The sequence below is a fragment of the Gymnoscopelus braueri genome (assembly GCF_963280865.1).
Source record: "Gymnoscopelus braueri genome assembly, chromosome: 11".
Lineage (NCBI taxonomy): Eukaryota > Metazoa > Chordata > Actinopteri > Myctophiformes > Myctophidae > Gymnoscopelus > Gymnoscopelus braueri.
The window spans coordinates 4,424,346-4,449,702 of NC_137613.1; the positions used below are offsets into that span (position 1 = coordinate 4,424,346).

At 44.0% G+C, this 25,357-nt stretch overlaps 2 protein-coding genes across 2 annotated transcripts in view; both read right to left on the bottom strand.

Annotated features, from left to right (window-relative positions):
• The window catches only part of LOC308094995 (uncharacterized protein), a 793,896-nt gene that overhangs the window by 472,802 nt on the left and 295,737 nt on the right, over positions 1-25,357 (bottom strand). The window contains exons 25-28 of the mRNA XM_080441835.1: positions 19,210-19,323; positions 18,669-18,779; positions 17,141-17,254; positions 16,626-16,736 (exon numbers count right to left, since the gene is read on the bottom strand). Coding sequence (XP_080297961.1) covers positions 16,626-16,736; positions 17,141-17,254; positions 18,669-18,779; positions 19,210-19,323 — 450 coding nt within the window. The remainder of the gene's footprint in view (positions 1-16,625; positions 16,737-17,140; positions 17,255-18,668; positions 18,780-19,209; positions 19,324-25,357) is intronic.
• LOC308095002 (NACHT, LRR and PYD domains-containing protein 3-like) overlaps positions 1-25,357 on the bottom strand; it is a 272,045-nt gene that overhangs the window by 232,188 nt on the left and 14,500 nt on the right. The window contains exon 3 of the mRNA XM_080441871.1: positions 20,318-20,448. Within this exon, the coding sequence (XP_080297997.1) occupies positions 20,318-20,430 (113 nt within the window). The 5' untranslated portion in view covers positions 20,431-20,448. The remainder of the gene's footprint in view (positions 1-20,317; positions 20,449-25,357) is intronic.

Consider the following 25,357-nt stretch of genomic DNA (forward strand, 5'->3'; position numbering starts at 1 on the left):
CCAATCTTAACAAGAGCAAAACCGTATTTAAAACATTCTCTTTAAACCTGGATCATCAGTAGGCTCATAGTGATTACACTGTGAGAGTTCTTTTGGAGTTTATATACTTTTCTTTAATATAGTTTTGCATTGGTTTTCTACCACAGCAGACACCGCAAATATTCTATTTTGGCTCAAAAATGCAACCCAAAAAAAAAGGTCTGAGGTGGGGAGAGGGGCAGAGTGGAGTGTGGAACGGTCAACACCACTAGACGTCACAGAAAGACTGAACAGAGGAAGAGAGCAATGTTCAACCAGCAGTTGAAGGTGTGAAATGAATAAAGTGAGAATGAGCAAATACATGACATATTTACTATTTGGTGGAATTCATCATCTGATACACCTGAGTCATGCACAAATCCTTTACACATCCTTTACACATCCTTTCCTGAATCAGACGTGGCTCTTTATTTACAAACAAACCTACACTAAAGAATACAGTGCCAGCCAGCTGTTTGTAAACCTGGGGGTACCTACCTGTCAAGCCCTGTTAAGAAATGTAATGTACAAATTCATATGTCGTCTTGAAAAGTCTGACAATCATGTTATTAAGATTTTAATTAACCCTGTCAAAAGTTCTACTCGGTACTCTTCCACGATATGGAGACATTGGCGTAACAGCCTCTACGGACTTTGAAAAGCTGTAGTTGGACTGTTTTATGTGTTTTTTTTATTTTTTATTTCTTTTTATTATTTTATTGCTTTTACTGTGTGATTGTCATGTTTTGCTATATGGACCCTGAGTCTGAAATAAAGATTGAATTGAATTGAATTGAATATAGCAGAAATGTTAAGAGCTGTGTGAATGAGGCCCATTGCAAATAATAATTATCTTGTCCTTTGTATTTTAACTACTGAGAGGATGGCAATGTCAGTGGGTTCAAACCACTAGTCTGGTGGCTGGGCTTTTAGACTCTTAGTTTAGTTTTTACCTTAGTTTAGTTTTTACCCTGCTTTATTGTGGTCTGGCCTTTATTTGCACATACACACAATACCACTAGTCACTATTTGAGACACAGACAGTTTTATTGGAACCTTTATGTCAACCTTAATTTCTACATATAGTGTTAACTGTAATGTCAGATTGACTCTAGGATGTTTCTATTCACTTGACTACTAACCGAGCCTTTCTGCAGTTCCTCACAGCTGGGATCAGTCTCCTTCGCCCCCCCTCTGATGTGTTGTATTTGTCCAGGTCTAACTCATCCAGAACCTCCTCAGACATCAGCAGCATGACGGCCAGAGTTGAACACTGGCTGTCAGACAGTTTCTCCTTTGATCCGTTCAGGTACTGTTTGATCTCCTGATGTAATGAGTTGTCGTTCATCTCCATCAAACAGTGGAAGATATTGATACATCTGTCAGGAGAGATATCATCAGTGTTTATCATGCTCTTTAGGTTCTTGATGGCTTCCTGGATGCTCTCTGGACTGTTCTCTGTCTGACCCAGTAGGCCTCCTAACAGACTCTGGTTGGACTTCAGTGAGAGGCCATGAAGAAACCGAACAAGTAAGTCCAGGTGGCCATTTGTACTCTTCAGGGCTTTTTTCATAGCAGCTTTCAGGAAGTCGGAGAGGGAGCTGTTCTTCTTGTATTTATTATCTTTCAGGAATTTCTTCAGTACCTTCTGGTTCTTCTTTGAGAAACAATGGAGCAGGTAGACTGCGGCTAGAAACTCCTGGATGCTCAGATGAACAAAGCTGTAGACCGTTTTCTGGAAGAGCACACCCTCTCTTTTGAAGATCTCTGTGCACACTCCTGAATACAGTGAGGCATCTTTCACATCAAGACCACACTCTCGCAGGTCTTCTTGGTAGAACAGGATGCTACCTTTCTCCAGATGTTTAAATGCCAGCCTGCCCAGCTTCAGGAGAACTTCCCTGTCAGATTCCATGAGCTGCTGTTGATTCACCTCATGTGTCTTATCATACTTCTTCTTCTTCCTCTTTGTCTGAACCAACAGGAAGTGGCAGCACATCTCAGTCAGGGTCTTGGGCAGCTGTCCTGTCACATCTGTCCTCAACATGTCCAGCAGAATGGTAGCAATGATCCAACACAATAGTGGGATGTGACACAGGATGTGGAGGCTCCTTGATGTCTTCATGTGTGAGATGACTGTGCTGGCCTGTTTCTCATCACTGAATCTGTTCCTAAAGTACTTCTCCTTCTGTGGGTCTGTGAACCCTCGCACTTCTGTCACCATGTCAACACATGCAGGAGGGATCTGATTGGCTGCTGCAGGTCTGGTGGTTATCCAGAGGAGAGCTGAGGGGAGAAGATTCCCCCCGATGAGGTTTGTTAACAGAGCATCCACTGATGATGTCACTGTGACATCAGAAACAATGTCATTGTTTGTTTTTTTTGTTTTTGTTTTTTGGAACAGTGGAAATCTGCTTTCATCCAGACCATCAAAGATGAAACCAACTTTCCAGACAGCAAGCTGCTCTGCTGTGACCTTCTTTAATGTTGGGTGGAATTCATGGATCAGCGTGAGAAGACTGTACTGCTCATCTCTGACCAAGTTCAGCTCTCGGAATGAAAAGGGAACCAGGAGATTAATATCTTGATTTTCCAAACCCTTTGCCCAGTCCAGAGTGAACTTACGCACAGAGAATGTTTTTCCAATGCCAGCGATGCCCTTGGTCAGAACTCTTCTGATGGGTGTCATTCTGCCAGGGAGGGGTTTAAAGATGTCACAGCAGTAGATTGGTTTGTCATGGAAGGACTTCATCTTGGAAGCTGTCTCAAGCTGTATCACCTCATGTTGGCTATCAACCCCTTCACTCTCTCCCTCTGTGATGTAGAGCTCTGTGTAGGTGCTGGTGAGGGAAGTTCCAGACTCTTCTGTCATGTGGTCTTTCACATCATCAAGACTGTTCAAACTGATCTTATAATCATTCAAATCAACCAGCAGACTGACATCTGAAATGAAAAAAACACATATGATTTAAACATTCAGCACACAATTTGTTAAGAAAAACGTAACAACACAAGATCAGTTGTTTTTGTCCAGAGTTGATAGTTGTTTAGCTTAATTATTTGCACTTAGATATTGATACGGACACTAATTTGAACATTTAGTCTGACTATGATTTCTGCAATTTAAGCATTCAATATATTAACATGCAATTTTAATTGGTGCAAATTCTGTCCAGTCTTACTTTGTCCAGGTGTGGTTTGACTGGGTGTCTTCAGTCCAGGTGTGGTTCTGAATGTCTGTTCACACTGGGGACAGCCATAGTGTCCTGTTGGAGCAGACTGGTCCCAGTATGAGGTGATGCACTGTCTGCAGAACCAGTGTCCACAGCTGGTAGAGACTGGATCTGTCAGAACCTCCTCACACACTGAACACCTGGACGCCTGCTCTGTCACAACACAACCACTCCTCTTCCTCTCTCTGTGGAGATGAAGACAATTTATATATATCTATGAGATAGTCTTTAATATCTACATATAATATCATATGACATATAACATCATTGATATGTTCACACTGCATTGTGTTGATGTACTCTCCACTCTGTCATGGAACTATATGGTATATTCATAAATCTTTCATTCATAAATTATAAAGATATAAATTGTGCATTTTTCTATTTGTTTTCTGATTCAGACATACATTTGTTGTCCTCACTGGCAGATGAACCAGTAGGATACAACAGCACACAGCAGTAAAGAAAATAACTGGCTGCTGTGCCGTTTAAACTCTAGCTAGTTGTAATAGTATCTTTAATAAACAAATACTATTGGGAGTGGTGGGTTCTCCAATATATTCTTGACGTGGCACCAGTTCAAATCCTAGCTGCTGTATTGTCAACAAGATGGAGACATGAGAGTGATTTCTGACAGGCAGGAGAGACTGTTACCTCAACAAGATGAGATAAAAGCATGGACAAATATGAGTCACCCGACTTTTTTAAAAGGCAAAGGTGACAGGGTCTTTGTAGTACAGATCCTTGATTAGCTTTTAAACATCTATTTGACAAAAAAAAAAAAAAAATACTGAAGGGTTTCATAGCCACACTTTTTTTTCCTTCTGTTTATTAGTACAACCAAAGAAACAATAGTTTATTTACAGTATTTAATCATTTCGTTGTGGATTCATTCTTTTTTTCTTTCCAGTTAAAGTTCCCAGAGGTCAGTGATCTTACTTTGTGTTTGAAGGTCCAGGTTCATTACTGAAGTTGAAAGGATGGTCCATTGACCAGTCACTCTTCATAGACACACAGCTGGGTGTTGGAGACTCTGGTCTGTGGTGAAGACTTCTGGAATCACACACATGTTTATGAAATCATCATTTTAGTTGAAATACAGTTTACTGCTCAGATATTACTAGTAATATTCATAATGTGGCTGCAGAACAGGGTCTTCTGTACAGTATGTCTGTCCCCTCAAAAGTAGACCAATCACAGCTCATGATTTTCCTGCATAGGCCACTGGACTGTGAACCTCTCTACCAATTGTGATAACTGTAGCCCTTAGTTTCTGAGAGAAAAATACTTGAATGGGAGCTGTCACCCTTTTCCATTCATGTTAATGGAACATTTGTATTCACTAATACATTTATATCAATATAACTATGCAACATATCGATTAACAAAATGCAAACACACCATTCCCGGTGAAGCCGGTGGATTTGACATGCCGGCAAAACTGTGGGAGGAGTAGTGTGGCAAAGTTTTAGAGTTGCTATCTATATAAAAGTGAACAAACACAAGTGTTGTTGCCTTTAGGTGACAACACTAACTAGATGTAATATGTTCAATGAGACCTGGCTGAACCAGACTGGTAACAAGGAGCTATATTGAAGCATCACCTCCTGAACGACCTGTTAGGGTTCAGATAAATGTGGTTCTGTTGTATCTGATTGGTTTAACACCAGCTCAATGCCTCTCTTCTGTATTTTCAACCAGTTGGAGACATGAGAGTGACAGATAGGAGAGGCCATTACAGTCACCTCAACAAGATGACATAAAAGCATTGATATTGATAAATAAAAACTATATATTTAACCCATTTTGGGCAGGAACCCCTATTACCTTTCAGGACGGGAACCCCTTTTTGGGGTTCTTGTTGCTATGTACAGTATATAGCAACATATATTTGTTGTAATTTTTGAATAAATATTTGAAGTTTTTCAGAAAACTTAGGTCAGGATTTAGAAGGTGTTTTTAGAACTCAGGGTTACGGATGTAACCCCGGTTTCTTTAGAATTCGGAGTAACATACTCACTATGGGATATCAGCGCCTCCTGGCGTGATGCAGAGCTACATACCATAAACTCCCGGGCCATTCATTGGCTGAGAAGGGTATGTCACGTGTCCGGTAAACCGGAAGAGGTATAAAACCTCTTGCGTGACGTGGCTCATCCTCTTTAACACGCTTCCTGCATGCAGATGCACACAAACAGGGGTGTTAGGTGAGTATGTTACTCCGAATTCTAAAGAAACCGGGGTTACATCCGTAACCCTGAGTTTCTTGTCAATTCTCCGTAACATACTCACTATGGGATGCATAAACCCCCCTGGGCTTATAGCCATACCGAATCTCAGGTCCGCACGCCCCCTAGCCATAAGGCCCCGTCCCCCTGGACGTGACCTTCGGCCTCACGGGCGCCCCAGCCCTCCGGGCCGGGGTGCGGTATATAATTGAAAGAAAAGGACCCTGACAGACCAAGTCTGCCTATTCATCTAATGAACAGACACAAGTCTGACCCATAAGTGAAAACAAGGAAACAGGGCCTCCTCCCCTGGAAACCTACCAACGGTGGTTCCGAGGGGACTCAAGAGAAGGAAGGTAGAGAAGGGAAAAAAGGCGGGTTACACAAAAGACCTGCCTAACCTCCCCTACCCTAACTAGAGACAGCCGCTATGTCCAGTACAGCGTGCGCCACTGACGCCGCTGCCACATCCAGGCTGTAGAAAGCCGCAAAAGTCGATGGAGACGACCAGTTTGCGGCCGCGCACACCTCCTGGACCGACATTTCCCTGGAGAGGGCCCAGGAAGTAGCCACGCCTCTAGTAGAGTGAGCCTTCAGTCCTTCTGGAACTGGAGCGCCACTACTGACGTAGGCCAGCCTAATGGCATCCACACTCCATCTAGAAAGCGTCGCCTTAGTCACTGCCTTCCTCCGAACATCTGGGCCGAAGGAGACAAAAAGTTGCGACGACGACCGGCCGTAGAGCTTCAACGCCCTCACTGGGCAGAGACAGTGCAGCCGCCTATCCTCTGCCGAAGCGACAGAAGGCGGATGAAAAACTATCAGCTCAACCGGTGTCTGGGTCACCATTCCGTTCTTGGGAACAAACGCCATGTCGGGCTTAACCAAACCCTGCTGTCGTCTCCCAAGAACCTCATGCACTCCGAACTTACTGAGAGCGCATGTATGTCGCTGACCCGTGTAGCTGTAGTGAAAACAACCACAAGAACCGTTTTGAGACTAACGATCTCCAGATCCATAGAGTGAAAAGGCTCGAACGGTGGGAGGCAAAGCGCCCCCAGCACCACCACCAGGTCCCAGGCCGGGAACAGAGGCCTAGAGACCGGCCTGGCCCGCCTGGCACCGTTCATAAAACTACGCACCAGCGGATGTCGGCCAACCGTCATGTCATCGAAACCCACGTGACAAGCGGAAATGGCCGCCTGGTACACCTTAACCGTCGAGAAAACCAGACCTTGGTTCAATTTGTCCTGCAAGAACATGAGGATGCTGCGTACCGAGGCCCGGAAGGCCTCAACCGGCGGTGACTGACCCAGACACCATGACACGAACAGGTTCCACCTGTCGTCGTACGCAGACCTCGTGGAAAGGGCCCTCGCCCCCTGGATGGTAGCTACCACCTCAGGGGGCAGGCCATAAGAAGTCAAGGTCTCCCCCTCACGGGCCAAGCCCACCGGTCTAGGTCCTGAGGTTGCTTGTGGAAAATTCCGACCCCTGCCTGCCGTAGCAGATCTCTGATCGGGGGGAGGGCCCAGGGCTCGTTGTAGAGGAGAGGATTATTCCTAACCTCCATGCGCCCCACGCCAGTGCCACCAGTGGCACTGACAGTCCGTGGAGTCTGACAAGTTGAGAGGACCAACTCCAGTGACGGGAATGCATAAAGCAGTTCAGTCGGCCAACCTGGCCCAGATCTGGCTTGTTATCTCCGGAGGAGAGGCCAATCTGCGTACCAAAAAATGCCCCTGGACAACAGAGTCGCTCCACTGTTCAGGAGGCCCGGTACCTGTGAGGCCCTGGTTGACGTAAGGCGCGCGTCGCACCACAGCGTCAGATCGCCAGCTAGCCTGTCCAACACTGGAGAGGCCAGGCCTCCCTGCTTTTTGGCATAGCACACGGTCGTGGTGTTGTCGGTTCCTGATCAGGACATGACAACCTCAGGTGGACGGGGCTCCAAGAGCCCACATCCACCTCCGGGGAAAAAAGGTCACACGTGGGGCTTGTCCAAACGAAACAGGTGTAAGGCCGAAGTCATGAGACCCGTCGCCTGCACGCATAGCCTGTATGTGACTTGTCGCCTCACGCGAGAAGACCCCAGGCCGAAACGCTGTCTATCCCGCCCGGGACAGACGCGCCGTGAGCCTGGTCTAGCCCAGCGAGATCCCCTATGAAGGTGGTCTGCTGAGACGGGACCAAGACGCTCGACGGACGGTGACGGTGAAAAACCCCTCGACGTCAAGTGGGGAAACGGCCACGTCTGTGTGCCGCGCCACCTCCTGACTGTGGTGGATAGAAAGGAACGTGGAAATAAGCATTGAAAACAATGCTGGTCCACCCATCTCCTTAACGCACCGTCCGCAGAGAGGGTCATACACCAGTACAACCACAGTGTGTTGTTGTTGATCAGGGGAGCTGACCAGTACAACCACAGTGTGTCACTGCTGTACTGAAAAAACCCCTACACACACAGTGTACCACTGAAGTACCGGGATAGTAAAACAGTTCCGGACTGCAAACTCTCCAACAAGCTGCCTCAGCAAGCGAGTCAGTAGGGGCTCTGATGTCACCCAGTGCGGACAACGCACACGTTTCCAACTGGACCGGTGATGTCGCCACGTGATCCAGCGGACCCGCACATGCGGGGCCGTTAGAGACCGTGGAAGGGTAGCGGTGGAAGGTGGCCACCGTGGTGTTGCTTTAGCGGGGCTGGCTATGCGCTGCACCAAAAAACAACACTGCAATGTGTTGTTGTTAGTGAGGCCAGTTAGCCGCCAATCGAAGCAACAGTAGCCTGACTGGAGGTTCTGTAAACCTAGCAGCTAACAAGCTAGACAAGGCTAAATCACCATGGGCCAAGAAACGTTGAGATCCGTTTCCAAGGGAACCGGTTCTTTGTGTGTGCGTTGCCATGGGGACCAAAGACGCTACTCCTGGTGCTAGCAGCGCTAACCCTGTGTGCGTTGCCATGGGGACCAGCGACGCTGCCACTGCCGCCAGCGGTGCTAACCCTGAGGTGACCGCTCGAGGCAGTAGAGGCACTAACGGTCCGTTAGGACCCGGCGGGGTCACGTGACCGGTCACGGGGACCTTGCCTGACGTCAGCATCCGGTTTGTCCGCCAGCGCAGCCTGTCTGTTTCCATGGAAACCAACGGCGCTGTCACTCTGACAAACGGGGCCGTCCGAAGTAAGCCTACCTTGGCCGTCGCCCTCTCGTCTGAGCCCAAAGGCTCCGGACGGAGCGTCGACAAAGTCGTCCTCCCCTTAGGGAGTGCTTTGTCGCTCGTTAGTGGCGAACGAGGCCTGTAGTCCGTGAGGCGGTACGGCAAAGGGGGCATCTGTCCCTCCAAAATGGCGGAGACAGAGGTCCGCTCTTTGACCCAAGTATTTATTGAGACCCTTCAGATTCAGAATGGGTCGTACCCCCCCCCCCCTTCTTTTCCACCAGAAAATATTACGAATAGAAAACCAGTTGGTTCCGATTCATAGATAGTTCTCTGACTATGTTACTCTGAATTCTAAGGAAACCGGGGTTACAACGTAACCTCGCGTTTCTTGACAAATTCTTCGTAACATACTCACTATGGAGAGAGAGTGAACCCCCTCTCTCAGAGACATGGTTGCCTTACCCTCTGCATGAGAGGAACAACACCGTGTCCGACATAGGAGATTATATGCATAAGAGCACGTGGAAAACACACCAGTACAACCACAATGTGTTGTTGCGGATCAGGGGAGTTGATCAGTACAATCACAGTGTGTCACTGCTGTACTGAAAAACCCTGTACACACACAGTGTAACGCTGATGTACTGGGATAGTAAACAGAAGTATCGGAAGTAATTCTTTAATAGCGCCCAAGCTCAAGAGGAAGGAGACTTCCTCCCTCAGAGTATTGGCTGCTGGACCCCTTGCACGGGAAAACAATACTTTTTCTGTCACGGGGGGATTTGTGGAGAAATGCAGCCTGAAACCCTTTAGTATTGCTTAGCAATACCAAAGCATTCGGCTTGCAAACCGTCCATTGCTTCACACACGAGCGAGTGGATGTGACGTCATCGGCCGCTCGGAGAGTGGGAGCGTTGCCATGGGGACCAGTGACGCTGCCACTGCCGCCGGCGGTGCTAACCCTCGGGCCAACGGAGGACTCGGAGGAGTCACGAGACTGGCCACGGGGAAAAACCCCGGCGTCAGAATTAAGCCCAAAGATATATACAGTGAAAACTATATATATATCAATGATTAATCCTACCTTGGCCGTCGCCAGAGTGTAGAAGAGAGAGTAACGTCACGCTTTGATGTCGCCGCAAAGCGGGCCTCTATGGGCTATAGTACCAACATTGGAACTATCTCATTGACGTAGAGTGACAGAGCACATCCGCATTCCATCCTCACAATGGGATCGACGCTACTGTCAGTACTCTCTTCCCAATTTACCCTGGCCGCCGCCATCTTGTCGACAAAGTTGTCCTCCTCTAGGAGGTGCTTTGTCGCCCTCCAGCGGCGAACGCGAGGCGGTACGGCCAAGGGGTCATGTCTGACCGAAGTACTTCCGGTTCACAGTGGTGCGTGGGCACTTCCTGTGGGACGGAAGCCTGTGAGGCGACAAAACCTTCCTCCCCGTAGGGGATGCTTTGTCGCTCGTTAAAGGCGAACGTGGCCTGCAAATCATGAGGCGGTACGGCCAAGGGGTCATGTCTGACCGAAGTACTTCCGGTTCACAGTGGTGCGTGGGCACTTCCTGTGAGACGGAAGCCTGTGAGAAGACAAAACCTTCCTCCCCGTAGGGGATGCTTTGTCGCTCGTTAAAGGCGAACGTGGCCTGCAAATCATGAGGCGGTACGGCCAAGGGGTCATGTCTGACCGAAGTACTTCCGGTTCACAGTGGTGCCTGGGCACTTCCTGTGGGACGGAAGGCAAAAACCGGCGTGACCCCATTCCACTGGCGCATTTGCGCCCTCTAGCGGACAGGGGTGATGTGGGTTTTTATATTACCTTCATATGATCCAAAAACATGCACAGACAATGTCTAGAACATCGGGACTCGGGTGTTCTAGACAGTGTGGGCTTATGTAATTGAGAACGTTGATACATTACATGCACGGATATCATCCCATCAATGTCTGGGATACCGGAGTTCGGGCATCACAGACACTGTGGACTTATACACAGAGAGCATTGGAGCAGAGAAGCCCTCTTGCAGGGGACTCCATTGCTCCGCTGCTCTTTCAGATGTTATCCAACAATGTCTAGAACACCGGGACTCGGGTGTTCTAGACAGTGTGGGCTTATGTAATTGAGAACGTTGATACATTACATGCACAGATATTAGCCCATCAATGTCTGGGATACCGGAGTTCGGGCATCACAGACATTATGGGCTTACATACAGAGAGCATTGGAGCAGAGAAGCCCGGGGTAGGGGACTCCACTGCTCCGCTGCACTCAAGCCACGTGAAAGAACGAGATCGTTTGTAACATGTAACACATTTATTTCTTTGGCAGAAAATTTTTTTTACTTTTAAACACACATTCGTTTTCATTAAACATGGCCTTCTGGCAGTCGAGGAGCCGTCTTGTCCATCGAGTAAGGTCTTCAGAAGCCCCCGAGGTTTGCTCGATACACAGAGTGAGAAGGCTAACAAGCTGGTGTTATCCTAGCGAGGCAAGCTGGGCTAGGACAACGCTGTTAATAACCTGTTGCATGGGTGTTAAGCCAACAAAACGCTGCCTGACTAAGGCGACGTTAACCTAGCGAAGCAGCTAACGTAGCTAGTCTGGGCTAACTCACTCACGAGCGTCTGCCTCGTTCTCCCCTCGCCTATGCTGCCGTCGCCGGCGCCCCTTCGTTGTCTCCTGGCGACGCACCGCTGGCCCGGTACGCTTGCTGTGGCAGCGGAGTAGACGGCTGGGAAGAGGGGGAGGAAGTGCCGCTAGGCAGTCGCACCTGGGTGGTTCCCCCCGTCACGGTGCTAGCGGCTGCTGCAGTGCTGCGTAGCACGGCTTGTGTAGCAGCCTGGAGGTGCTGCGAGCGGGGGCTAACGCCGCTCGCAGCCGGGACTGCCGGAGGGCCCATTGTGGACTGTGAGCGCACGTGGTGGGCCCCACCACCCACGTTCCCTGGGCCGTGTTGCTGGATCCGCGACGACCGGGGACGAGACGTCGCTGCCTCCCGCAGCCAGGGCGCTGCCCTGGCTAAGCGGCTATCGAGGTGCAGCGTGGAGAACAGCGCAGTCCTCGCAGCGTCCCGGTGCATCTTGGAAATGCCCCGGCCCCGTAGAGACCGAGGCACGAGATGCAGAAACCACGAGGGTCATCCCCGGCGATCATCAAGCGGCAGAGCAGCAATACGCAGGGACGTGGAACCTCCATCTCGAGCTAACCTGTTAGCTTTCAACCGCAAGGCTAAGAGCGCGGAAAACTCAAAGGAGGAAAACTTGCTTTAGCAGTAAAAGAAAGAAAGAGAAGATAGCCGCGGGAGCGGAAAAAATAAAACTTTTTTTTTTTAATAGGAGGAAAACCCGTTGGTTAGTACAAGTACCACCGAGTGGGCTAAAGCTGGTTTCTGTCCTGATCAAAGTTACGTTTGTTATTATTAAGGTATGTCTTGAGCTGTTGCATCTGCCATGCAGAGAAGCGAAAGAGGATGAGCCACGTCACGCAAGAGGTTTTATACCTCTTCCGGTTTACCGGACACGTGACATACCCTTCTCAGCCAATGAATGGCCCGGGAGTTTATGGTATGTAGCTCTGCATCACGCCAGGAGGCGCTGATATCCCATAGTGAGTATGTTACGGAGAATTGACAAGAAACCGGCCTCAGGTCTAAATGGGTTAAAGACCAAAAGTCAGAACAGCATCAGAACATATTTTCTAAAGACACTAAATCAAATCACTGACTGTTTCATGTCCAATACTTTGTTTCTATAGTATGTTTCTGTGTGTTCATTAGTAAAACAGAGCATAACATTTTACAGTTTAACTTGTTTTTTTGCTCCCAGAGATCAGTGATCTTACTTTGTGTTTGAAGGTCCAGGTTCATTTCTGAAGGTCATAGGTAAATCCTTTGACCAGTCACTCTTCATAGACACACAGCTGGGTGTTGGAGACTCTGGTCTGTGGTGAAGACTTCTGGAATCACACAATGTTTATGAAATTATCATTTGAGTTCAAATACAGTTTACTGCTCAGATATTACTAGTAATAATTTACAGTGTGGCTTTAGAACAGGGTTTTCTGTATGTCTGTCCCCTTAATAGTAGACCAATCACAGCTCATGATGCTACACGTATGACATGATGAAAGAGAACCACCTCAGACCCTGAAAGCCTTAAACACCTGCTGAAGAGCATGAACGTTGGATCATAGTTGATAATCTATGCATTTGTCTTGTTTTAAACACATCACTCAGTTCCACCAACAGGGCCTCATTCACCAATATTCTTCCTAAGTTTCTTCTTAACACTGTCCGGACCGTTTTTGGCACACAATGTGTTAACTCATTGACTGCCAGAGTTAAAACTTCATCTATGCTGCCATTGCCAGCAACTCAGAGCGTTTTCTCTAACCTTTGAAATATTATAGAATATTATTCTTCACAACGATCCACCCGCCAATCGCTTTTAAAGACGTAGGAGTCTTTAAAAGACGTAGAGGGTCTTTAAAAGACTTAGGGGGGTCTCTGTGAATCGGAATAAAAAACATTTGTACCGCCGTGATAATCCAATGTATAGTTGTGGGCAGTTGAATGCAGCTTGTTTTCACCAAAAAGCAACAGAAAGCAGAGAAAATAGATTTTTATAAATCCTATAATACTAAACCAAACCAGCTCAATTTTGTTGTGATCATGTGATCTTTGGCTGTGCTCTTCATCATCATCATCATCATCATGATTCACAGGCTGCAGAACAGCGCCCTCTAGTGTAAACCATTGAAAACACCACACACTGGTCAACTAATCATTGGCGGTGTGGGTACAACATCTACTTGGCCTACATGATCTGTTCAGGTCCTGCGGCTGCAACTGACGTCACACAATATGATGTATGATGCTGTACGTCTGAACCATGACGTTGGGCTTTTCAAAAAATATATATTTTTTAACTTTATTGAACACTGGAAATACAGACAGACAGACAGACAGACAGACAGACAGACAGACAGACAGACAGACAGACAGACAGACAGACAGACAGACAGACAGACAGCGTGTTATCATGGCTACTTATGAGGAAGAAATGGGATTTCACACTCACAGTACACATACATGATCATAGGGGCTGATTGAACACAAAGCTTATACTGTGATAATAGATTATATATCAATGATAAATAGCAGGTTACCACTGGAAAAATACATTCATTTTAAAATCATGAACAAGACTTATCCATGTAATGCATTCTTACACATTGTAATGTTTTGTACTTTCTGCAATAAGGTAAATGCAATACTGATATTTAATATTAAGAACAGTTAGTGTTGTCTGTAATACTGATTTGTAACAGTGTTCAATAAAGTTTTGAAAAGAAAACAAATTGTGTGACGTCAGTCTCAGTCGCAGGACCCGAACACATCGTGCACCGGAGCAAATTTGGTACCTACAGCGGTGTGAGCCTCGTGCCAACAGTGGCAGTCAATGAGTTAAGAGAAGTCTAGTCACATTCAGGACATGTTCTTAGAGGGCATAATGTTCATAATGGTGTTCTTATAATGATGAATCCCATATCCTTATAACTTGTGTGAAAGTTGATTCTAATTATAATACTGTAGGTAGACACAGCACCAATCCTAGTTAGCATCCTAATTAGCATAGGTAGCTGTCCCACTAATCACCATAAAAGGGCATGACTGCATGGCCTGCACACAGAAATGAAGTTGAGAGAATGAAGTCCAGAATGCCTCAACTAAAGTCTAAAGATGGTGGAACTCCAAACATAATAAATAAATAAATACATACTTCTGTTTTCTTCAATTCTACAATTCTGCAATATAGGATTTATTTAATAATATTTTTTATCATATCTTTAGAGCAGTGGTTCTCAAAGGATGGTCTGGGGACCCCCATGGGCTCTTGAGAGAGTTCCAGGGGGTCTACAGCAAAACAAGGAACAGTTTAACCGCTTTAACCCTATTTTATACTTTGTTTGGGATAGCTGATCTACAAGATCAGAATGCATCCAATCACTGCCCGTTTTGAGCTTGTAGATCGGCTATTTTCAAAACATTTAGTTAAATCTATATATTTTTTGAAAAATGCAAAAATGTTCTGTTATGCAAGTCCCTCTGAGAAAATATTTTAGATGTGGGTCTGCAGCCAAATGCATGTCAATGTGGGGGTCCTACCGTCCTTGACATGAAAATGTTTGAGAACCACTGTCATTGTCATTATTTTGAGTTTGTGTCAATAAAGATAGTCAGTGAGTGTACAGAATCGCTTCTTAGACCTACAGTATATAGGCTATAGGTCTGTTTGTGGCGGTGATGCAATACTTAACCTATGCTTTATGTAGCCTAATTCCAGCTCACAGCTACAGCGATCACACTGTTTCATACGTTTTTTCTTAGTTACCATTCCCAATGGAGCTCAGTTTCCCTCCTCATATCTATGCCATAGAGTTATAATATATCAGATCTATGCTCTTCAGTGAGATATGTGTCTGGACACATGGAGACAGACACTGGCTGCAGACAGCAGGCATAAACGTAACTTTGAAAAGTTAATGTATGTAAGGAAACATTGTTTACTCTGTCGCTACCAGATTTTGTATTTTTTTTAAGTCAAAATTAATGAACTGTGGGTATTTAACGACGTGGATTGCCACTGGCCAGGTTTCTGGGAATATTTTCCTCTCGGACACACGTTCTGAGTTATAGGTCTATATTAGATTAATTTTTCTGTCTCTAAGACAAATGAAGTCTACCTGTGAGGTGTGAGTGGGATTGAAATGTTGTGTAAACAAAGCTAATCGATATTTAATATTTAATGAATTGGTATCCCCGATGTGTGGGAGAGAATGTGTTGGTGTGTGTGGAGCCCCCGAAGGGAAAAAAGGGTCAATTTTATCTCAAGTCTGCATGTGTCACGTGAGTGTTAAGCACCACTATAGATCAAGTATGCATACATATTGCTATTTCCATTTAGTCAAATGAAACAGACATCATCACACTTTGTTTCTGTACCATGTGACTTAACAACTGAACACCACATTGATATTGGTGAGGTTTTCACTCAGAAACGACACACACTGCAATTTAAACGAATGCAAACAGACTGACTTGTGTGTATTCCTACTGTACGTATGCAGACCTCACCAGAGTTAGATGATTTATTGAAACATGCAGTGGATGGATGGATGGATGGATGGCAGACAGACAGACAGACAGACAGACAGACAGACAGACAGACAGATTTGTACGACTTCATTCACAAACTGAAGTAGTGATTGATCTATAGGTAAACATTGGACAGGGAGGACACACTGTTATTAGACTCTATGGGCCCTATTTTAACTATGTAACTTATACTGTAGCTCCATGTCACATGACTTAACTTACTCTGTGGGGGTGTGTCCAGAGCTATGGTCCTATCTAGAGGACTCTAAAGGGCCTGTAGTGCCAGTCTACCGTCATGGGTGTGTTGTGGGCGTTACATTAATAAAAAACAATCAGAGTATCTGGTTCTATCACCTTAAAGAAACAGGTTGTTCCTGCATGGTGTGAGACACGTTCCTTAGTGTCTGAGATCAGATTGTTTTCTACAGCAAATTGAAATTAACTTTTCTACTTGGTAGCACCGGTGCTACCACTTTAAAAATGTAGCAGTACCATAACATTTTCAGGAGCAACCATCAACTTTTTATTATTATTGATAAAACAACTAATCTAGCAGTGTGGTTTATAAGTAAATTAAAACGTATAGGAGGATTGACCTACTTTGTATATGGAGTTAAATTGATAGCACATGCACACAAGTAGTCAGTCTGTATAGTGCAGCTTTACCACTGAACACCTAATTAATTCCCAAACTGCACACATACTGTCTGGGATGCTACACCATTATGAAATGATGTCTTGTTCTTTAGTAATTAGCATGCACTTAGCATGATATCATGTTGTCATAGTGTTGTGTATTCTATAGAAGGATTCACATACTTTGTGTGTGGAGGTCCAGGTTCATTACTGAAGTCAGGAGCCCATCCTTTAGACCAGTCACTCTTCATAGACACACAGCTGGGTGTTGGAGAGTCTGGTCTGTGGTGAAGACTTATACAAATATTGTTACAATTATCACATGAATTAAAAAAGACCATGTGTTGAAAACTGTTCATTGTTATGTCCCATTATACAAGTGTAAGAGAGTAAAATCTTTAGGTGTACCCTCACAACATGAAAACAGAACAACTAGCAATGAAACAATAGATAGATACATTTAAAATAGTTTATTACATAGATAGGACATCATGCACACAAGCAGCCAGTCTGTATAGTTCAGCTTCACCACTGAAAACGACATTGTGATTTGTACAAATGAATTCCCAAACTGCACATATACTGTCTGGGATGCTACACCATTATGAAATGATGTATTGTGCTTTAGTAATTAGCATGTACTTAGCATGATATCATGTTGTCATAGTGTTGTGTATTCTATAGAAGGATTCACATACTTTGTGTGTGGAGGTCCAGGTTCATTACTGAAGTGAGGAACCCATCCTTTAGACCGGTCACTCTTCATAGACATACAGCTGGGTGTTGGAGACTCTGGTCTGTGGTGAAGACTTCTGGAATCATACACATATTTTTACAATTATCACATGGATAAAAAAGACCACGTGTTCAAGATTATTCATTGTTATGTCCTATTATACAAGTATATACAATAATTAGATAGATAGATAGATAGATAGATCAACCGACAAGCAGACAGACAGACACACAGACAGATATATTTGTACGACTTCTTTCACAAACTGAACACATAGTAACTTAATCTATAGATAAACATTGGACACTGTTATTAGACTCTATGGGCCCTATTGCAACTACATAACTTATAGCTCCATGTCACATGACTTTAAGGTATCATGACATTCATTTTCACTTTTTTTATTTTCAATGTTTTATTTGGGGTTTTATGACCTCAATTACACCCAAAAAACCTGAACTTAGAACATTCAGTGGATTTTCTGTGGTCTGGGGTTTTCTGAATAATTAGGCTGAAAAGTAATCTGAGCTTGGCCCTTCGACAGTGAGGTCAGAGTCGATTAATCCCGCCCACTCTCCTCCTCGCCCCTCCCCTCCCCTATCCTTTCCTTTGGGGGGGGGGCGGAGCAGAGGCGATGATTGACAGGCAAAATCCCTCACCAGCGACACCCGCAGGCAAAGATTTCTTTTTTCATTGCAGTTGAAAAGGCTTTAGAAATGTGAGAGAAAAACACCTGCCATGGATCACTGGAATGGAATTTTCACTTAAAACTCTTTGTACACTTTTGAAGGACCAGGACAAAGACTTTGAATGTGGTGTAAAAGTGAATGTCATTAAACCTTTAACTTACTCTGTGGGGGTGTGTCCAGAGCTATGGTCCTATCTAGAGGACTCTAAAGGGCCTGTAGTGCCAGACAGGCACAACACCTACCGTCATGGGTGTGTTTTGGGTGTTCCATTAATAAAAAACAATCAGAGTATCTGGTTCCATCATCTTAAATAAACAGGTTGTGCCTGCATGGTGTGGCACGTTCCTTAGTGTCTGAGATCAGAATGTTTTCTACAGCAAATTGAAATGAACTTTTCTACTTGGTAGCACCGGTGCTACCACTTTAAACATGTAGCAGCACCATAACATTTTCAGGACCAACCATCAAAATGTAAGGAGCATCAACTTTTTATTATTATTGATAAAACAACTAATCTAACAGTGTGGTTTATAAGTAAATTAAAATGTATAGGAGGATTGACCTACTTTGTATATGGAGTTAAATGGATAGCACATGCACACAAGTAGTCAGTCTGTATAGTGCAGCTTTACCACTGAACACCACATTGTGATTTGTACAAATTAATTCCCAAACTGCACATATACTATCTGGGATGCTACACCATTATGAAATGATGTCTTGTGCTTTAGTAATTAGCATGCACTTAGCATGATATCATGTTGTCATAGTGTTGTGTATTCTATAGAAGGATTCACATACTTTGTGTGTGGAGGTCCAGGTTCATTACTGAAGTCAGGAGCCCATCCTTTAGACCAGTCACTCTTCATAGACACACAGCTGGGTGTTGGAGAGTCTGGTCTGTGGTGAAGACTTATACAAATGTTGTTACAATTATCACATGAATTAAAAAAGACCATGTGTTGAAAACTATTCATTGTTATGTCCCATTATACAAGTGTAAGAGAGTAACATCTTTAGGTTTACCCTCACAACATGAAAACAGAACAACTAGCAATGAAACAATAGATAGATACATTTAAAATAGTTTATTACATAGATAGGACATCATGCACACAAGCAGCCAGTCTGTATACTTCAGCTTCACCACTGAAAACTACATTGTCAAATTGTACTTCATTCACAAACTGCACACATAGTAACTTATGATCTATAGATAAAGATTGGGCAGGGAGGCCATGCTGTTATTATATTTAGCTTTCAGTAAGTTAAACATGAAACTTAGCATGAGATTATTGACATATCATAATGTTATTTATATTTTATAGAAGGATTCACATACTTTGTGTCTGGAGGTCCAGGTTCATTACTGAAGTCAGGAGCCCATCCTTTAGACCGGTCACTCTTCATAGACACACAGCTGGGTGTTGGAGACTCTGGTCTGTGGTGAAGACTTCTGGAATCATACACATATTTTTACAATTATCACATGGATAAAAAAGACCACGTGTTCAAAATTATTTATTGGTATGTCCTATTATACAAGTATATAAAATAATTAGATAGATAGATCAACCGACAAGCAGACAGACAGACAGACACACACACAGACAGATATATTTGTACAACTTCATTCACAAACTGAACATATAGTAACTTATAATCTATAGATAAACATTGGACACTGTTATTAGACTCTATGGGCCCTATTTTAACTATGTAACTTATAGCTCCATGTCACATGACTTAACTTACTCTGTGGGGGTGTGTCCAGAGCTATGGTCCTATCTAGAGGACTCTAAAGGGCCTGTAGTGCCAGACAGGCACAACACCTACCGTCATGGGTGTGTTTTGGGCATTGCATTAATACAAAACAATCAGAGTATCTGGTTCCATCACCTTAAAGAATCAGGTTGTGCCTGCATGTTGGGAGGCACGTTCCTTAGTGTCTGATATCAGAATGTTTTCTACAGCAAATTGAAATGAACTTTTCTACTTGGTAGCACCGCTGCTACCACTTTAAACATGTAGCAGCACCATAACATTTTCTGGAGCAACGACCAAAATTTAAGGAGCATCGACTTTTTATTATTAGTAAAGGGATAGTTCACCCCCAAAATGACTTTTTTTCTATCTATTAGTCACCCCATGGAGACTTGAATCCATGGATACTTTTTTTGTTTTTGTCGCATTCCTAAGCCAATAATTTGATGACCGGCAGCGGTTCCGGTAGGAGACAGAGTCTCCCTTGTGTCTCCTACCAGAACCGCTGCCTACCGGTCCGCTGGTCATCAAATTATTGGCTTAGGAATGTCAAAAAAATTACAAACTAAAAAATATCCATGAATTCAAGTCTCCATGGGGTGACTAATAGATAGAAAAAACATATTTTTTGGGGTGAAAAAGTAAATTTTATAAGTAAATTAAAATGTATAGGAGGATTGACCTACTTTGTATCTGGAGGTCCAGGTTCATCACTCTTCATAGACACAGATGGAGGCTCTGGTCTGTGGATGAGCTGTTTGTCAGTTCCCTCCTCCTCTCTCTCCTCACAATGACTCATCTTTGGTCTTTATTAAACCTGTCAAGATTACAGTCAAAATAGACCAGAAAACAGTAAATGTTTGCTGCATATACACAATGCGCACGCACACGCACGCACACGCACACACACACACACACACACACACACACACACACACACACACACAAATCTAATACTTAATAACATGCAAATCACACCGATGTGGGGTGGATCTAAAATAAATGAACAAAGCTTTAAAAAGTTAGCAGATTAAATCCCTTATAACCATGGGTTATTAGAAGAACTGGATGAGGCGTGGGAAATGTCAGCCTAATCATTTCAATGAAATGTGCTTGCCTTCATATTGTAGATCTATTTTCCTTTCAATGTGCATCGGATTGATGCATTTAGCTTTATGTTGTGCTACAGTCTCACAAAAGCCAGACTGAAACACCAAAAGGGCAGAGAATCATGTCATTAGCTTATATCAATACAAAGGCAGGTGATAAAGTCACTGAATATAAACTATAGTGAATGCAGGAAGCTTTGCTCTTGTTCTATGTTTCCTAAAGATGGAGATAACAGCAGTACTGGTGCTTCAGAGCCCAGTGCACAGAGCTACTGGCAGCTACAGAGAAAACTGTCTGCAGTAAAAACTCATTGCTATAAGATCCATTTATTTGCATATTCCTAGAGAGTTCATTATTAACCCATTAAGACCGGGAACGCATCTCTTTCATTTTAGATTTCTTTGGCTATAAAAAAAATAATAGCAGATCTACAAGCTCATGAGCTTGTATATCATATTATTTTTTTTTTAAATCTTGGATTTTTTGTGCAAATCTTTGAATATATATATATATTTTTAACTCAAATCTTTGCTTCTGCATGGGAGTCCCTGGGACAAAATATTTTGAGATAGGGGTTCGCAGGCAAATAGGCTACATATCATTGTGGGGTCCTTGACGTGAAGAAGTTTGAGAACCGCTGATATCATAGCAACATAAGTTGAAAAAAAGGAAAACTGTTGGGATTTAGAAATTTGTAGAATCCCCCAAAAGCAAAGATTTGAGTTAAAAATGTTCACTTTGAAAAAACACATATTCAAAGATTTGCACAATTTTCACTGTTTTAAAATAAAATAGCAGATCTACAACGCACTCGGTGTTCCAACATTGACATTATCCAACATTATCCAACAAAAGCATGACTGTCAACAACACCACTGCTCTGATAGCAGCATGCAGGCTACAATTAGCTTGTTAGCTTAAACACTGTTCAACAACACTACTGCTCTGACAGCAGCAAGGAGGCTACCGTTAGCTTGTTAGCTTAAACACTGTTCAACAACACTACTGCTCTGAAAGCAGCATGTAGGCTACCGTTAGCTTGTTAGCTTAAACACTGTTCAAAAACACTACTGCTCTAACAGCAGCATGCAGGCTACCATTAGCTCGTTAGCTTAAACACTGTTCAACAACACTACTGCTCTGACAGCAGCATGCAGGCTACCATTAGCTCGTTAGCTTAAACACAACACTACTGCTCTGACAGCAGCATGCAAGCTACCATTAGCTTGTTAGCTTAAACACTGTTCAACAACACTACTGCTCTGACAGCAGCATGCAGGCTACCATTAGCTTGTTAGCTTAAACACAACACTACTGCTCTGACAGCAGCATGCAAACTACCATTAGCTTGTTAGCTTAAACACTGTTCAACAACACTACTGCTCTGACAGTAGCATGCAGGCTACAATTAACTTTAGCTTAAACACTGTTCAACAACGCTACTGCTCTGACAGCAGCAGGGAGGCTACTGTTAGCTTGTTAGCTTAAACACTGTTCAACAACACTACTGCTCTGACAGTAGCATGCAGGCTACCGTTAGCTTGTTAGCTTAAATACTGTTCAACAACACTACTGCTCTGACAGTAGCATGCAGGCTACCGTTAGCTAGTTAGCTTAAATACTGTTCAACAACACTACTGCTCTGACAGTAGCATGCAGGCTACCATTAACTTGTTAGCTTAAACACTGTTCAACAACACTACTGCTCTGACAGCAGCATGCAGGCTACCATTAGCTTGTTAGCTTAAACACAACACTACTGCTCTGACAGCAGCATGCAAGCTACCATTAGCTTGTTAGCTTAAACACTGTTGAACAACACTACTGCTCTGACAGCAGCATGCAGGCTACCATTAGCTTGTTGGCTTAAACACAACACTACTGCTCCGACAGCAGCATGCAGACTACCATTAGCTTGTTAGCTTAAACACTGTTCAACAACACTACTGCTCTGACAGTAGCATGCAAGCTACAATTAACTTTAGCTTAAACACTGTTCAACAACGCTACTGCTCTGACAGCAGCAAGGAGGCTACTGTTAGCTTGTTAGCTTAAACACTGTTCAACAACACTACTGATCTGAAAGTAGCATGCAGGCTACCGTTAGCTTGTTAGCTTAAACACTGTTCAACAACACTACTGCTCTGAAACCAGCAAGCAGGCTACCATTAGCTTGTTAGCTTAAACACTGTTCAACAACACTACTGCTCTGATGGCAGCATTCACGCTACCCTTAGCTTTTTAGCTTAAACACTGTTCAACAACACTACTGCTCTGACAGTAGCATGCAGGCTACAATTAACTTTAGCTTAAACACTGTTCAACAACGCTACTGCTCTGACAGCAGCAGGGAGGCTACTGTTAGCTTGTTAGCTTAAACACTGTTCAACAACACTACTGCTCTGACAGCAGCATGCAGGCTACCATTAGCTTGTTAGCTTAAACACAACACTACTGCTCTGACAGCAGCATGCAGACTACCATTAGCTTGTTAGCTTAAACACTGTTCAACAACACTACTGCTCTGACAGTAGCATGCAGGCTACAATTAACTTTAGCTTAAACACTGTTCAACAACGCTACTGCTCTGACAGCAGCAGGGAGGCTACTGTTAGCTTGTTAGCTTAAACACTGTTCAACAACACTACTGCTCTGACAGTAGCATGCAGGCTACCGTTAGCTTGTTAGCTTAAATACTGTTCAACAACACTACTGCTCTGACAGTAGCATGCAGGCTACCGTTAGCTAGTTAGCTTAAATACTGTTCAACAACACTACTGCTCTGACAGTAGCATGCAGGCTACCATTAACTTGTTAGCTTAAACACTGTTCAACAACACTACTGCTCTGACAGCAGCATGCAGGCTACCATTAGCTTGTTAGCTTAAACACAACACTACTGCTCTGACAGCAGCATGCAAGCTACCATTAGCTTGTTAGCTTAAACACTGTTGAACAACACTACTGCTCTGACAGCAGCATGCAGGCTACCATTAGCTTGTTGGCTTAAACACAACACTACTGCTCCGACAGCAGCATGCAGACTACCATTAGCTTGTTAGCTTAAACACTGTTCAACAACACTACTGCTCTGACAGTAGCATGCAAGCTACAATTAACTTTAGCTTAAACACTGTTCAACAACGCTACTGCTCTGACAACAGCAAGGAGGCTACTGTTAGCTTGTTAGCTTAAACACTGTTCAACAACACTACTGCTCTGAAAGTAGCATGCAGGCTACCGTTAGCTTGTTAGCTTAAACACTGTTCAACAACACTACTGCTCTGAAACCAGCAAGCAGGCTACCATTAGCTTGTTAGCTTAAACACTGTTCAACAACACTACTGCTCTGATGGCAGCATTCACGCTACCCTTAGCTTTTTAGCTTAAACACTGTTCAACAACACTACTGCTCTGACAGTAGCATGCAGGCTACAATTAACTTTAGCTTAAACACTGTTCAACAACGCTACTGCTCTGACAGCAGCAGGGAGGCTACTGTTAGCTTGTTAGCTTAAACACTGTTCAACAACACTACTGCTCTGACAGCAGCATGCAGGCTACCATTAGCTTGTTAGCTTAAACACAACACTACTGCTCTGACAGCAGCATGCAGACTACCATTAGCTTGTTAGCTTAAACACTGTTCAACAACACTACTGCTCTGACAGTAGCATGCAGGCTACAATTAACTTTAGCTTAAACACTGTTCAACAACGCTACTGCTCTGACAGCAGCAGGGAGGCTACTGTTAGCTTGTTAGCTTAAACACTGTTCAACAACACTACTGCTCTGACAGTAGCATGCAGGCTACCGTTAGCTTGTTAGCTTAAATACTGTTCAACAACACTACTGCTCTGACAGTAGCATGCAGGCTACCGTTAGCTAGTTAGCTTAAATACTGTTCAACAACACTACTGCTCTGACAGTAGCATGCAGGCTACCATTAACTTGTTAGCTTAAACACTGTTCAACAACACTACTGCTCTGACAGCAGCATGCAGGCTACCATTAGCTTGTTAGCTTAAACACAACACTACTGCTCTGACAGCAGCATGCAAGCTACCATTAGCTTGTTAGCTTAAACACTGTTGAACAACACTACTGCTCTGACAGCAGCATGCAGGCTACCACTAGCTTGTTGGCTTAAACACAACACTACTGCTCCGACAGCAGCATGCAGACTACCATTAGCTTGTTAGCTTAAACACTGTTCAACAACACTACTGCTCTGACAGTAGCATGCAAGCTACAATTAACTTTAGCTTAAACACTGTTCAACAACGCTACTGCTCTGACAGCAGCAAGGAGGCTACTGTTAGCTTGTTAGCTTAAACACTGTTCAACAACACTACTGCTCTGAAAGTAGCATGCAGGCTACCGTTAGCTTGTTAGCTTAAACACTGTTCAACAACACTACTGCTCTGAAACCAGCAAGCAGGCTACCATTAGCTTGTTAGCTTAAACACTGTTCAACAACACTACTGCTCTGATGGCAGCATTCACGCTACCCTTAGCTTTTTAGCTTAAACACTGTTCAACAACACTACTGCTCTGACAGTAGCATGCAGGCTACAATTAACTTTAGCTTAAACACTGTTCAACAACGCTACTGC